The sequence below is a fragment of the Eurypyga helias genome, unplaced genomic scaffold (genome assembly GCF_000690775.1).
Source record: "Eurypyga helias isolate BGI_N326 unplaced genomic scaffold, ASM69077v1 scaffold27138, whole genome shotgun sequence".
In the NCBI taxonomy this organism is placed as follows: Eukaryota; Metazoa; Chordata; class Aves; order Eurypygiformes; family Eurypygidae; genus Eurypyga; species Eurypyga helias.
In genome coordinates this window covers 9,877-23,495 of record NW_010269263.1, presented here as the reverse complement: position 1 = coordinate 23,495, position 13,619 = coordinate 9,877, and the positions used below count along the sequence as shown (strand labels likewise).

General features: G+C 44.9%; 1 protein-coding gene across 1 annotated transcript in view; it reads right to left on the bottom strand.

The window, feature by feature from the left end:
* Nucleotides 1–13,619, bottom strand: part of LOC104514386 (pleckstrin homology-like domain family B member 2) — a gene marked incomplete at its 3' end in the record, with an annotated part of 27,206 nt that overhangs the window by 5,367 nt on the left and 8,220 nt on the right. The window contains exons 3-5 of the mRNA XM_010158049.1: nucleotides 8,132–8,521; nucleotides 5,758–5,901; nucleotides 4,769–4,906 (exon numbers count right to left, since the gene is read on the bottom strand). Of these exons, the coding sequence (XP_010156351.1) occupies nucleotides 4,769–4,906; nucleotides 5,758–5,901; nucleotides 8,132–8,521 (672 nt within the window). The remainder of the gene's footprint in view (nucleotides 1–4,768; nucleotides 4,907–5,757; nucleotides 5,902–8,131; nucleotides 8,522–13,619) is intronic.

The following is a 13,619-nucleotide window of genomic DNA, read 5'->3' as shown; positions in this document are numbered from 1 at the left end:
TTAAATCCAGAAGAGAAAGGACTGAGGAGAGACCACCAGTATATTTAACTTTGATTGCTGGTGGGTCATCAGACAGCTCCTCTTGCTTTGACACAAGTCTTGCATGTCTTTGCTGAACTAATTCAGCCAAGAGGCTGAGCCTCAAACATTTTGGCACGTCTGGGATATTCTGTTAATGACTGAAAAATATTTCCACAAAAGCATGTGGACAACATTAAATGTATTCCAAAAAAAGATGAGTTACCCACTGCCAGCTGCTCCTGATTGCTCTTGAAGAGGGACAGGAAACCCAGCTTGATAAGAGAGTCCCATGGTATGTATTTCCACCATGACACAGGGCAAAGGTCCTCCAGAAGAAAAGCAATAACCTCCCTCTCTGAAAATGCAGTCTAAACTTTTGCATAAATAATGGTTTTGAAACTCTCTGCCAAAGCTCCCATTTAGCTACAATTACCTCCCACAGCACTTCCACTAAATTCATTACCCATTTTCAGTTATCCCTGTTAATTCGTGCTCGCCGACCTATTCCTTCTTTGCCTGGCCGTGGTATTACTTTCAACCTCATGCTTTAACTTGGCGACATCAGGCGTGGTGAAGCATTAAGCATCCTTCTCCACATATGCTGGACTCCATGCTGTAAAACTACACAGACTAAGGAAGCACTGCACAAAAAGGGAGTACTCTGCAAATCTGGATAACATCCAATTGGGCAAATACAATTTTCTCCAGCTTCCTTATAGACAAACATCAGTCCTGAACTATGTCTCACAAGCAAAGGGTCATTGGGAGGAAGCTGCAACTGTAAATAGCACTGTGGACCTGGGGTGCTACGCCACGTGAAACAACAGCATCATTATTGTACGCCTACCGTACAGGAACTTGAATGACTGCCACAGTGGTTGCAGGGAGCCAGGCCCGGATGGCAGGGAAAATGGAGACTGGTTCACCTGCTTGTTTCTGGGTACTGCCCAGCTCAGCTCTCTCCCAAGCAGGCTGAGCTCCAAGTAATTCTGTCAAGACCTGTGGCAGAGCTCTTTCCTGGAGAGCTTCAAGCTGTATCTGTCACACTGTGTTACTGGTGACTTATCAGGGCTGTCCCTGAGTAATGGGATCTTGCACTGAATAGCTTAAATGCTGCTATTCAAATATGTAGTTGGTCATCTTTTTCTGTGGATAAAACCAAATATGCAGCGTATGGTAGGTAGGAAAAAAAAAAAGAAAGAATGAAGAGCAGTGAGCTGTGCTCCAGAGGCATGGCCATGGAGGCAAAGGCGGAACTTCCTCCGTGCACTAGCATGATTTCCAGGACAGATGAAAGCACAGGCCATGCCAAACGGCTACCCCAGAGCCAGGACAACCAAGGCCTGTCAGCAATGGCACCCAGCTGAGATGCCCTACATCCAGAACCACCCTGAGCCCTGCAACGGCGCTGAAAGGCTCTGTCATCTTTTCTTCAGAACAGCAACCGTGTGCAGCTCTTACTTCCAAAACCTCAGTAAACCAGTACTAATCACTTCAATCCTTACGACATGTGTGGTGGCATGATCACGATGGCAAGGGAAAGGCCTTCAACTCACCATAGCATGTGCACGACATGATCTCCCGCGCCATCCGTCCTGCTCAGGTGGGGCTGAGCGCAGGGCTCGGGCGAGACTGGAATGCAGTGTGCCATGTAACGGACAAACGCGCCTGCAAAACCCGCTCCTGATTTACAGGCCAGCTGCTGGGACACCGAGACGTCATACCGCAGCGACGGGCACGCTGGCACAGCCCGAAACTGAACCCACAACTCTCCTGCCTTCAAGGGTCTCCCAGTCGATTCTCTTGCCTCCCAAGGGCTACAAACTGTGACTTCAAAACTGTGCACAAGTGGCAAAACTTTGTGTCATCTGAATGAATTGTACACAGGGCATTAAAAAACCGTAAATCAATCAAAGAATCAGGCAGAAAGCAGTACAAGAGCTCCCACCTACAGTCTATTTCTAGTCCATGACATGGCTCAATAATTAGGCTGCTGTTTATGATCTCTCTTTTTAAGAATTTCACAAGTTTTTCAAACAGGTGCATGGGAAAGGATGAACCACAAACAGGCAGGGGTTTCCTGTTAAACAGGTGCCGAGAGCAGTGGCAAATTCCAGGAGTCACTCAAGTCACCCTGCTGACAAGTGCCATCACGTACGGTGCTAACGCCCCACCGTCATTTTCGTGAGCGCAATTAACTCTCCCTCTCACCTCAAGACGACACCATGGGATGTATTCAAACATCACTCCCTTGCCCTGATAGAAACGTAACCGCTGTCCGAGTGATGGGACCCAACAGCTTCTTGCAAGGAAGCACCATCAAAAGCCAGACCACCAGTATTATTAGGGGTGAGATCTTTGGCAATCAGAAGAAACCATGACCACTGAGTGGACACTGGGGCACTCGTTCTTGTAAAGAAACAACACAAAAAGTATCATCAGCAGGGTGGCAACTACTGGCCAAAACCTGAGCCTTAATTCTGCTGAGGAGGTCATAAGGTTCCAATTATTTCAGCAGAAAGGACTACCTACCACCTCCAACGGAGCACCCCTTTTTGGGAGAACGTTGATCCTGTACTACTCCAGAGCCAAGATATTGCCCATCTTGCATCAGATCTGCAGGGCAGAACCTTAAACATACAGACACACAAATCGAGCTTTAAAAAAAATGCCATTGCTTCAAGTCAGCCAGAACTTTTGTTAGTTGCCATGATGAGTGCCATCTGTTTTGCTGGCTGACACTACTTTCTTCAGCTGTCACTTTGTATTTTGCTCGTTTGCAGAAGCTTGTCTTCCATTCCTCCCTTTTCTAAACTTTCACTTTTATGCCACGCTTTCAGACATTTTCCAGAACAAAACCTGTGGGCTGTCAGAGTTTATTTCTACAAAGGTAATTTCAGTATTGTGAGCCACGCATGGGTGTAAGTCTAAAGCAGGCACTCACAAGTAGGTTTTTCGTTTGTTTGTTTGTTTAAAAACTAAAGGAACACAAAAGAAAAGACAACAAAAATAATGTATCTGACCTGCCTAGTGGCAAGCTTCATACTGAGAAAAAAAATAATTGAGTGAACTTGCCTTTTGAACAACAAAAATGTTTTTTCAGTCCGCTTTCCATGTTTCAGTTCAACTGAAAATTTAAACTAGACCGGGCATTTTAATTTTCTGACTGCTACGCACTCATGTTCAATCATGTGATTGCAAGGAAATGTAAACAACCTACAGGTAGTTTCATTGAACTTTGAGGCTACTAGAGAACAAATACAAAAGGCAAAAGATCTCTTGAACGTCTGTGTATGTTACTCGTTACCACCTACCAACCAAAACTGCTAGCAGCACCTTGTTGGAGGGCATCTGCTTCCACCACCCGTCTGCTCTTACCAACTTGAAACTCAGCTTTATACTAAAAAGCAAGTATGAAACGCGTTCCACGGACAACCTAAAATGTGACCACAGGCAACACCGAAAGCTGAAGGATCACCGAGGGGTACACAAGAGCAAGGAGAAGCACAGGCAGGAAAGTCCATGGAAGTTCAAGCTTAAACGGGGCGTGCGCTGTCGCTCCCGAGGGCAGGGAGGTGGGAGCACCATTCTCCTCCTCAGGCAGCGGCTGGAGGAGCACTGCTGTCAAACAGCATCCAGGTCATGACAGCGCAGGCAGAAACTGAAGACGAAAAGCCCAAAACAAAACAATGCAAGCTCTAAGGGGTTAATTAAACAGGAACTGTGAAAGAGCCAAAAGTGTGCAGCTTGTCTACGCAAAAGCAAATAATGCACAAGACTTCCAGATATTTCTGGAAAGCTTAAAAAAAGAGGGCGGGAGACTACCTAGAGTATTTCCACAAGTGACAGTTTTAAACGATGAGGTACAGGATGAAATTTAAAAAAGGAAACATTACTGGTGGAAGGCCCTGGAAAAACTTCCTGACCTTGAGATATTATTGGCCGTGGCACATCCCCCACGGAGCAGGGGAACTGCTCACTGGACAGGCCAGCAGAGAGCCTGATGGGGGAACCAGCGCTCCCCGGTGTGATGGGGACAGCTTCATCTTGCAGGCCTTTCCCATTTCTGTACTTAAAATCTTGTTATAGTGCTACCCTACTTTGCAAATACATGCTTATATGTATTTGCTGCGCATCTGAGAGCAATTAAGTATCTGACTGCACAGGAGAAGTAATTAATTCCTTAGACTTAATCACCGAGAGAACCTTCTACAGTATTAAAATGGTCAGTCAGTCAGCAAACAAAATAAACCAACATAATTGCTTTAAAATTATGTACTTGACAGCTGGTTTTTATATCATTCTATATAATAATACATAAAGCCATCTTCTGAAACGGCAGCTGCCTTTCTTTCTGTTCCTTTGCTGAGAAAGGATTTTTTTTTAAATTCAAAATGCATAATCTACAATGGCAGGCAGTGGAACAGTTCATACTGTTCTTTTAGACAACAGATAACCCAAGTCCAAGCCCTGTATGGATTTTTTAGTAATGAAAAATACCCTTCCAGTAGGTCAGGTCTTTTTCCTTAAGCATACTAGAATTTCACTTGTCAAGCATACCTTGGGAAACAAGATTGTTACGGGGAGATGATGGTGAGGCAACTATTTTTTTTTTCCATATTTATCAAGTAAATTTACTTATAGACAGACCTTAATAAAATCACCTCCATCAAAACGTTAATCATATAAATGTATGTTGAAGATCGAGGGGAACAGAGCACACAGCTAGCTAAGATAACTCAATTACCTTTGTCTTTTCACCAATCACATTTCTTTCCAGCTCAGCTATTTTTCTGTTTAGATGATCCAATATTTCCTTCTCCTTCAGCAGCTCTGTTGTTTCAGATTTCTGTTCCCCATCCAAAAGGGCACATTCCATATCCAACTAGGAACACAAAACATTTTTCAGAAGCAGTCCAGATTAAGAAGAAATCTTGATACACATTATTTTCTGGGGAAGGGGAATGAGTTGATGATTATTCACAAGAAAGAAACATTTTAAAAAGAGAGAGGGGAAAAAAAAAAAGTAGGTTTTAATACCACAAAAGTTAAAAAGAGATCACAAATCTGAGAAAAAGTAAAACTGCAATACAAAATACTGCAAAATAAAGTCCAAACCAACTTTAGTTTGAAGATCCTTTTTTCCAAAACTTTTTCTTTCCTATCTCTTCTCTGTGCTTCCTCCTGCTATGATACTGTACTGACTTTGTGCCCAGGCTCCGTAGGAAACCCTTCTGGAACAGCTGTTTCTTTCCTGTTGCTGATAATTGGATCAAGCACAACCCAAATGCCTGGCCAGCTTAATCTGCAACTGTGAGATTCCAGAAGCCAAGAGGGTGCCAACATACCCTTGCCACTGTAAAGCCAAGGAAGTTTGAAAGGAAGTTGTCTCACTTCCTTTCTCTTTAAACGGTCACAGGAGATACCATCATAAAACTTCCAAGTGACACAAGATATTTAGATCCATGGAGTGACCATTACACAAGCAAGATTGTTCTAATTCCACGTAGGAGTATAACGGTTACAGCTGGGAAAGGCTAATCAGAGCATCACATCCATCTCCCAGCTGGGGAAAAATAACCTTCGTAGCAGGAGACTGCCAGGTCTGTGATTCTGTGCCTAATCCTGGTGGCAAAGCACAGAATATGAAGGCTACATACACCTGAACCCATCAGACTTACGCGACGCAGACATACCTAACAAGCAAGACCTTTAAAACCAAAGCACATTTCATACCTCTCTCGAGGATTCATCCATCTGGTCATTTAAATCTTTGATCTTCTGCTCAAGTTCTTCCAAGTTATTTAGTATTACTATGCGCTCCTCTTCCAGTCGGCCGAGCTCCTGCCCTCTCTGCTCATCACCTGAGCATTCTGGTATCTGCAGTTGCACGTTACAGGAGGTTCATTAGTGAAAAAAGAGTTAAAGACTGTCTTTCCTTCCCCTTTCATACTGTGTTCATTTTAGACAAGTACAGTACTGCTGGTTTTGAAGCCATTACATATTTCATACCTACGATGTTGCTATTTCTATATTTAGAAATTGTACAAGAGAAACAAACATGATACTTCACTTCCAGGCACTGGAAGTAAATACTATACTCAACAGTAAACACTCTTAATTCTACAGGAATTATTAAAACCTAACCTTTGAGAACACGCTATGTGCTGTGCTATTTAGGTTGTAAAAATCCAATTTTTCTGCTATAAAAATAACACAGGGAGGTGAAGATGCTTTTTACGTAAATTTTGGCTGTTCATATAACAAAAGCCAGGAGGTAGGATAGGACATTTTCATAACACGCCATTAAGATGGGCAGCTTCTGTAAAATAAGGACAGACGCCGGTTTCTGTCTCCCCAGGTAGCACTGTGGGAGTAGTACCCTTAACGTCACTCTGTGCATTGCCATTGCCACAGAGGACTGTGCCAAGAATTAAACATTATTAAGAAAATACTTGTGATCTTATACCAGCAGAGGCTAGATCAAAGAGTACTGGGTTTCAAATGTATTCTTCATGTTCAATCTGACCCCAGGGGCTTGCGATCCAATTACTCTGGTAAGGCTGCTCACTGACTGTCCCCAGTCACAACCAGAAGCGGGCGGCGTGCATGGCTTGGCTTGAGCCACTGGACCACACAGCCTTGCTGAAGAGAGGCTCAGCTACTGAACGGCTGTTCTGAGAGCAGGCACTTGATCCTGAACAAATCCAATCTCGATAGTTTAAAACGGTGAGCTGCATTTTCATTAACAGAGTCGCTTGTTACTGCTTTTCTCGGGGCTTAGCAGAACACCCTTTATCATGAATGAATGAACGGTATCCCTTGATTAGCGTTAGTAATCCTAGCAGGAAAGCCTCTTTTTGTCCGGTATCCTGTTTGGATAATGCTGACACAACATCTTCAATTTCAACTTCCTAGTAAGGATTTAAAATAGGATCTCTGACTTGCATGGAGAAAACAACAAATGGAAAAGAAATGCAAGACCACAGTAACTTGTAAGTGCAACGTCTTACTAACTTTGGCCAAGTAAAGCCACAACAGAAGTTTCTGTTCAACATAATTTCACACCAAAAGACTTGGCAGGCAGATTTCCAGAGAGATAACCCTTTGTAAGATAAAATGTTTTTCTATCACACCTCCCTCTTCTTCTACACATACACACTCCTACTGACTATAAAGCTGCAAGCTAGTTAAGCAGAGGTTAATTAATACAATTGGTGTTAGGCATAAAACCGTGCTGAAGCCCATACGGCGTGTAAATAACAGTAGAAAGGGGGGAGACAATATCTTCTGAAGGTGTGAATTTGTTAAACAAACCTGCTTTTAGGGCTTTGCTTGGTCTCACTACGCTCCCGATCCTGCCCCCTGAACAGAGCTGCTTAATGCCCTGCCTGGCTCCGGGAGGGGCTGCGCTGCTGACCTGGCACTGGCTGCTGCTGTCCTAACTCAAGGAAATTGTTAGGGATGCTGCTAGCTCAGCTTTTAAAGGACAATTTCCCTTCCCTAACCTAGCAGCAGTGTGAAGGACGGAGGAAAGGCAGTGCAGCTCGCTCGGGGCAGGAGCTGGGTGAGAGCAACAGGATGCCCCATGAGAAGCAGCAGCCACTTCAACAAGGGGCTCAGGTCCAACCCCGGGAGAGGAGACAGGACAGTAGATTTGGCTCAGGCAACTCCACTTCCCATGCAACTGTTCTGGTTTGCCCAGGAGAAAACATCCTCCTCTTGCAGAAGACAGGAACCTCAGTCTGGGGGAAGACAGCAGAGCTTCCCTTCCCTCCTACACCCCAGCACGGTGCTAAGCAGAGTTCCTGAACCTTTCCTTATTTAAGTAGCTATAACTGTTTAAGCAAATCCTTTTCCCTCAGCAAATATTAAAACACTTCCTGAACTGTACTTCCCTATGGGAAAAAAAAACCCAAAACCAAAAAACCAAAACAGCCTTCCAGTACCAACAGCTTCCACAAAAAAGGAAATTATCATTTGCTGGCTGCTAAACTGTGTGAGCTCCGAGATGAATTCTCACACCCAAGCCATCCTAACTAACCCTTGCCGGGACAATGGACTCCTAGAAGGGAGCCGTGGGACCTGGATTGTGCTCGCTCAGCTTTACCTTTGGTGTGATGCTTAGGTAGGAGGATTCCGTGGCATCCTTCAGGAAGCTGGCATCAGCGAAAGGTGGGGGCTTCGCGCTGTCGTGGAAGTGCTCATCTGCTCTCAACCCTCTGGCTGGGGGGAGAGCAGCCGTGCTGCGGCTCTGGCTGTGGCTGCTCAGCTCCGAGAAGTCCGAATCGCTTGCGGACGACTTCAAGTGGCTCCTGAACCTCGTTTCCAGATTCATCTGTGAGTCCTCGAACACTGAATCCTCGTCAGAGAGCTGAAGTTTTTCGAGTTCTTTGTTAATTTTTTGAACATCAGCCACGGTTGTAGCCGCAGCAGGGTCGCTGTCAGATTTGGAGTATTCTGCACACAGATTGAGGATTGTCTCCAGCCGCTGTCGTTCCTGGTTTAAAATAAGATAATAGCACTAAGCATCACATGGGAGCTAAAATAAAGATGAAGTTTAAAAAGTTTGAATTTTTTTTTTTGGAGTGAAGGATTAAAGTCCACCAGTACCATGTATGTCTCTAGCACTTAGAGATAATTAACAGATATACCTAAATAGATGACAGTGCAAGATGAAGAATCAAAGTTAACAGGGAAGAAGGACTTAAAAAGGTGAAAGTACATTTTACAGAAATTAATAGCTACTTAAACAAGATGTCTTGACACTTATTTCTCTTTCCAACATAGAAAATGTAATATCAGTGGTGTTTATTCAGGTTGCTGTAGCCATACCCCATCCGCACACACACGTGTCCAGCGAACCTACTGCATAAACCACTGATTCCACTTTGCACTCATGCTGTACTCCTACCAAGCTGCAGAATATTGTACACATTTTCCATTCATTCACTCATTCCTGACTTTTTTTTATTTTTTGTTTTGTTAACTTTGATTCCTTCTTTGGGAGAGAATAGTCCACATTTTGAAGCACACAGTTTTAGGAACATTAACAGAAAAATGAGGAATCACATCTGAAATACAACAGATGTCAAATGCACAGAATTGAGGAAATCTTAATTTACCAGTTAAATACCATATGGATTCATAACAGCATTGCAAACTTGAGAAGCTGAATGGCTGTACCAGTTTAACCTCATGTGTTTCAAGCTACTATAAACACCCAATTCCTGGAAGATTTCTAAATCTCTATGATACTTTATAAAAAGTATCAGAAAGCTGTATTTGTTTTGTATTACTATATTAAGAGGTGATGCTTTCATGTAATTTCACATTTCTTTTGCTAAAGAAGAAAAATAATGTAAATCAAAAGTTGCTTACCATAAGTCTAGTGAAAATTTGCCGGAAAAAAAAAGACTACTGTGAGAGTTCCGTACTTGGCCTTAATACCTGCACTAATGATCCCTTTTCCAATTTCTAGGAAATCCTTCTTTTGAATCACATTTTAAAAGAAAGTAAAAAAAAAACCAAACCACCAAACCCTCAAATCCTCAGCCTCCCTCCCGAGGAGCCCCTGCAGACCTATTTGCTTTCCCAGCTCTGCCTTGCCTGACACTTGCCAGCGGGACCTGCAGAGCAGCTGTTTCTGACAGCCCCAAGGCGCTCTGTGCCTCACAGCAAGGACCGAGCAGAGCACTTCGGGCCACGCGCTGCCTGCCCTTTCCCCGCAGCAAGCCGTGGAGTTTCATCAAAGTTTAACATGTATTTGCAAGCCCTCAGCTCTACGTACAGCTACCAAGCGCGTGCCCTACACGTTCGCATCGCCCTGCACCACCCGCAGGTAAGAGCGGCATTGCTGAGCTGGAGAACCCATCTGAACCCATCCGGTGCCATGCACGACCCAACCGTGAGACCACCGCACGACAGAAATTTTGCCTTCGGGTAGCTTATTCCCAGGTTCCCACTGCAGCTTTCCTCCGAAACCTCCTGTAATGGGAGCAGCAGAGACGAGCCGCTGAAATAATGGAGCCTCAGGCAGCAATTGTTAGCCCGTATTTTCCACGAAACGGGTCCAGTAGATTCTCCAGACAACCTTCAACCCCCGATGATCGACATAATTATAACTCCCCAAAGCCTTGTTCCCTCCAGGCAACCACTGCCAGACCCCAAGCCTCTTCCCTTACCCCTCCAATGCTGCCCTCCTCCCTCTTACTAAGTCTTTTGGCAACGCAACCCAATTCCTAAAGCGCTGTGCAAGTGCTGGCTGGGATCACCGGTAATTATGGAGCTCTCCCTCTTGTGACAGCACTGGGCCTGGCCCTTCCATAGTGTCGTAATGGTTATAGATGGGAAACGCAGCAGTGGGACATGAAGTCCCATCCTTCCCTGCAACCACGAGGTGTATCAGGTTTCCTGTGCCAAGTCTCCATCCCTTCAAGAATAATAGGAAACGGCAAATTACGAAGCGCAGCCGCTGCTCACCCAGCCTAAGCACGCAGGTAAGGGGCTCCCACTGCCAACCTGCTGTTGCTGAGCTGTCAGGGGAACAAAAGAAAAAGGGATTCTTTCTTCCCCAAGCCTCAGATGGTGAGGAAAGCTTTAAAATTGCAGGAAAACCTCTGCCAGTCTTCAAAAAATTCCTGATGAACTTTCAGAGACATTACAGGAATACCGATACCTCTCACTTCTATTCTGACATGTGCCGAGAGGCTTAAGGACAGGAAGCTCTGTGGTTATTTTATACGCTCTATTCTCATCATTTCATCTCGGCCAACTCATTCCAGCTCCAGCACACCTGCATTTAACTGTTTCCAGCATAAATTTCTGAGTCAAGCAGCAAGCTAGGAAAGCACCCCTGCAATGAAAAGTGAAGAAGCAGTAGCACATGGAAAATCCAGTCAACAATTTTGCAAGAAACGCCAGTTATTTGTGACGCTGAACACAGCAGAGGGAAAAAAGGGTATGTTGAAAGAAGGAAATTGGTTTAAAATGGGCTCTGGTGGGCGGGAGGGGTGTTGAATCAAGACTTTGTGTGTTTCCCCATGAAACGTCCTTTCTAACTGACTAAAACATCCCCATCTATTGTCGGTGGACCTCCTACCTGCCACGAAAGGGGGTACACAGGTCCTTTGCACCTTGTGCCTGAGCAGTTTCACCACTCCTGGCTTTGACAAAGCTACACACCACCCGTGGATGGCTGCAGATTTCGGTGCTGAAGGAGAAGGGTGGGATAACAATCCTTCTCTGTTGGTGATTAACCGTGGCATTAAGAGACACCCCTGGCACACTGTAAATAAAAATATTCCAAAATAGCAGATATAAACACCTCCCACGTTTTTAACAGCAGCCATGTCAGTGATCCCTGGATTTGTTCATCTGCTGCATGTCACGTATGTGAATTTTACAAATGCATAGAGGGGATGCTATAGCTAGACACCAAGGCAAGACTTGGTTAATCAGCTGTGGCAAACAGGAAGCTTTTTAGGTAAGTGTCATTAGCAACTGGATAACCCCCGCTTTCATTAAAAATATATGTGCAGTCTGTCTTTTGTGACAAATGCCAACAAGAGTTATGGCTACTCCGTGCAGCCAGAGCTCCCTTTACTTGAAGAAGAGGCTGTAACTCGTTTCAGCTACCCAAGGACACCACTTTTCCACTGTTGCTCTTTAAAAACCTCAGGGGCAGGCAAGCAGCCAGCTTCACAGCAAAAACCAGGAGCAGCACTTAGTCAAAAAGGAGGGGTGAGGGGGTGAGAGGCGGAGAGACTGGGGAAGAGAGCAGCAGAAGCTCCTCAAAATTACTTTCTTACAAATACATCCCGTACCCCACGGACAAGAGGCAGGAGGAAGGTTTCTCTTTCCTTCCTGCATTTCTCAGGAGCCAGTGAACTCACACCTGTCAGACACCGGGAGGCTGATTTCAAAGCTGGACCTGAACTGGGTCCAAGCACAGCTCACCAGCTGTTCTTCCCCTTCCCTCCAGCCTGCACCAGTGCCTTGCTCCAGCCTCCTTTACTCTGTCATTTTCAGCCCTTGTTTTGCTGTAGTTAGTCCGTGGGCTCCGAGGTTACCAGTGGCAGCACAGAATTCAGGAAAGCGCCAGTCTCATGTCCGTGTCCAACAGGTGACGGGCAGGCAGCCCTGCACAGCAGGGGCACTGCAGAAGGCGAAGCGCTGCAGAGAGACGCCCTCGGCTGAGGGCAGAGCACCCAGTGTAGGGACCAGGCTAGCACCTTGGATGGGTAAAAGCAGAAGAGACCAGTGGCGTGGAGTAGGGCTTCAGGGAGGAACCCAGCAGCCCCCTTTCCGTGGAACTGGCTGTATCTGCAGGCACATACTCAGCTCCCGAGGAAATGCCGTCAGTTTCCAAACTAACAGCCCTGCTCAGACCAGTGCCCTTCTGCCCCTATGGTACCTACGCAGAGCCTCCTTTTCAAATCACGCCAAGGGCAAGAGCCTGGAGACCAGAGCTCCAGCGCAGTACTGCAGTTCCGTAAATGAGAACGCGTCTCCTGAAATGGATTTCTGCCTGGCCCAGTCTGTTCATGTGCATAAAACACAGAGCTGCAAAAATTAAGTGTAAGTAATCCACACGTTGGATTATTAAAGATCCCACAGAAGTGTTTTGGAACGCAATCAAAACTGATTGTTCCTTAAAATTTATCCACTCATCAGTGTTAATTAAATTCTGCGGGGGGGTCGTTAACTTACTATACAGCACTTGTTCATTTACTACACTAAACGGATGTTACGTAGCTACTCTGTAACACCACAGAGACTATCAGACACTAGTGGTAGGAAAAACTACCTTGATGTAGACTTTCTCTTCTTGGCTGGGGTTCCTGTAGGAGGTAAGTCACTTACACTTTTACATACTGCTTGGGTACTTTATGTTTAAAAGGTCTATAAAAAGACAAAGTGCCAATATAAATTTATAAAACATTTATAGGAGGTTTTTCCAAGCTGTATGTGAGATTTACATAAGCTCTACTAACCATAATTTTAAAGCACTACCACCCTTCAAGTTCCAAAATATTTTCATTTCATTTTCCCCTCATATGAGCACATCTTACAAAAACATAATGTACCAATGCAAACCAGGCACAGGGATACTCTGCTATTTCCTATTTGCTGAATAAACTTAACGAAATCCAATGCTCTTCTGACTGTGAAAAAGTGGACTATGAAATCAGCTCCTTGATTTTTATTGCTGCTCGTTCAGGAATCAGTCATAGAAGCCAAAATCTCTCCCAGCGCAATTCCTGCATCCAGTAAAACTTCATTAACAAGCGAGTGTTTACAGATCTGTACAGACAGATGGGCAATGGAAGGTGTCCCGCAGATACGGCACACGTAATTTTTAAGTACCTACCACCACCTAGAGGAAGTTTGTTGCGCTGCCTGAAAACCAGCAGTAGAAAATTAAAGTTCGGTGCTATTAAACGAGCGGCTATCAAGCAAAACAGATGGCCTTAATATCTAACTGACCATGTCACCTGTGCTGTTCCACCCCCAACCTCCCCATGGGCTGAAAAAAAAAAGACTGCCTTTCAGTTCCAGCAGCTACCTCAGTTGGGCTTTTATCTCAGAGAGGAAAA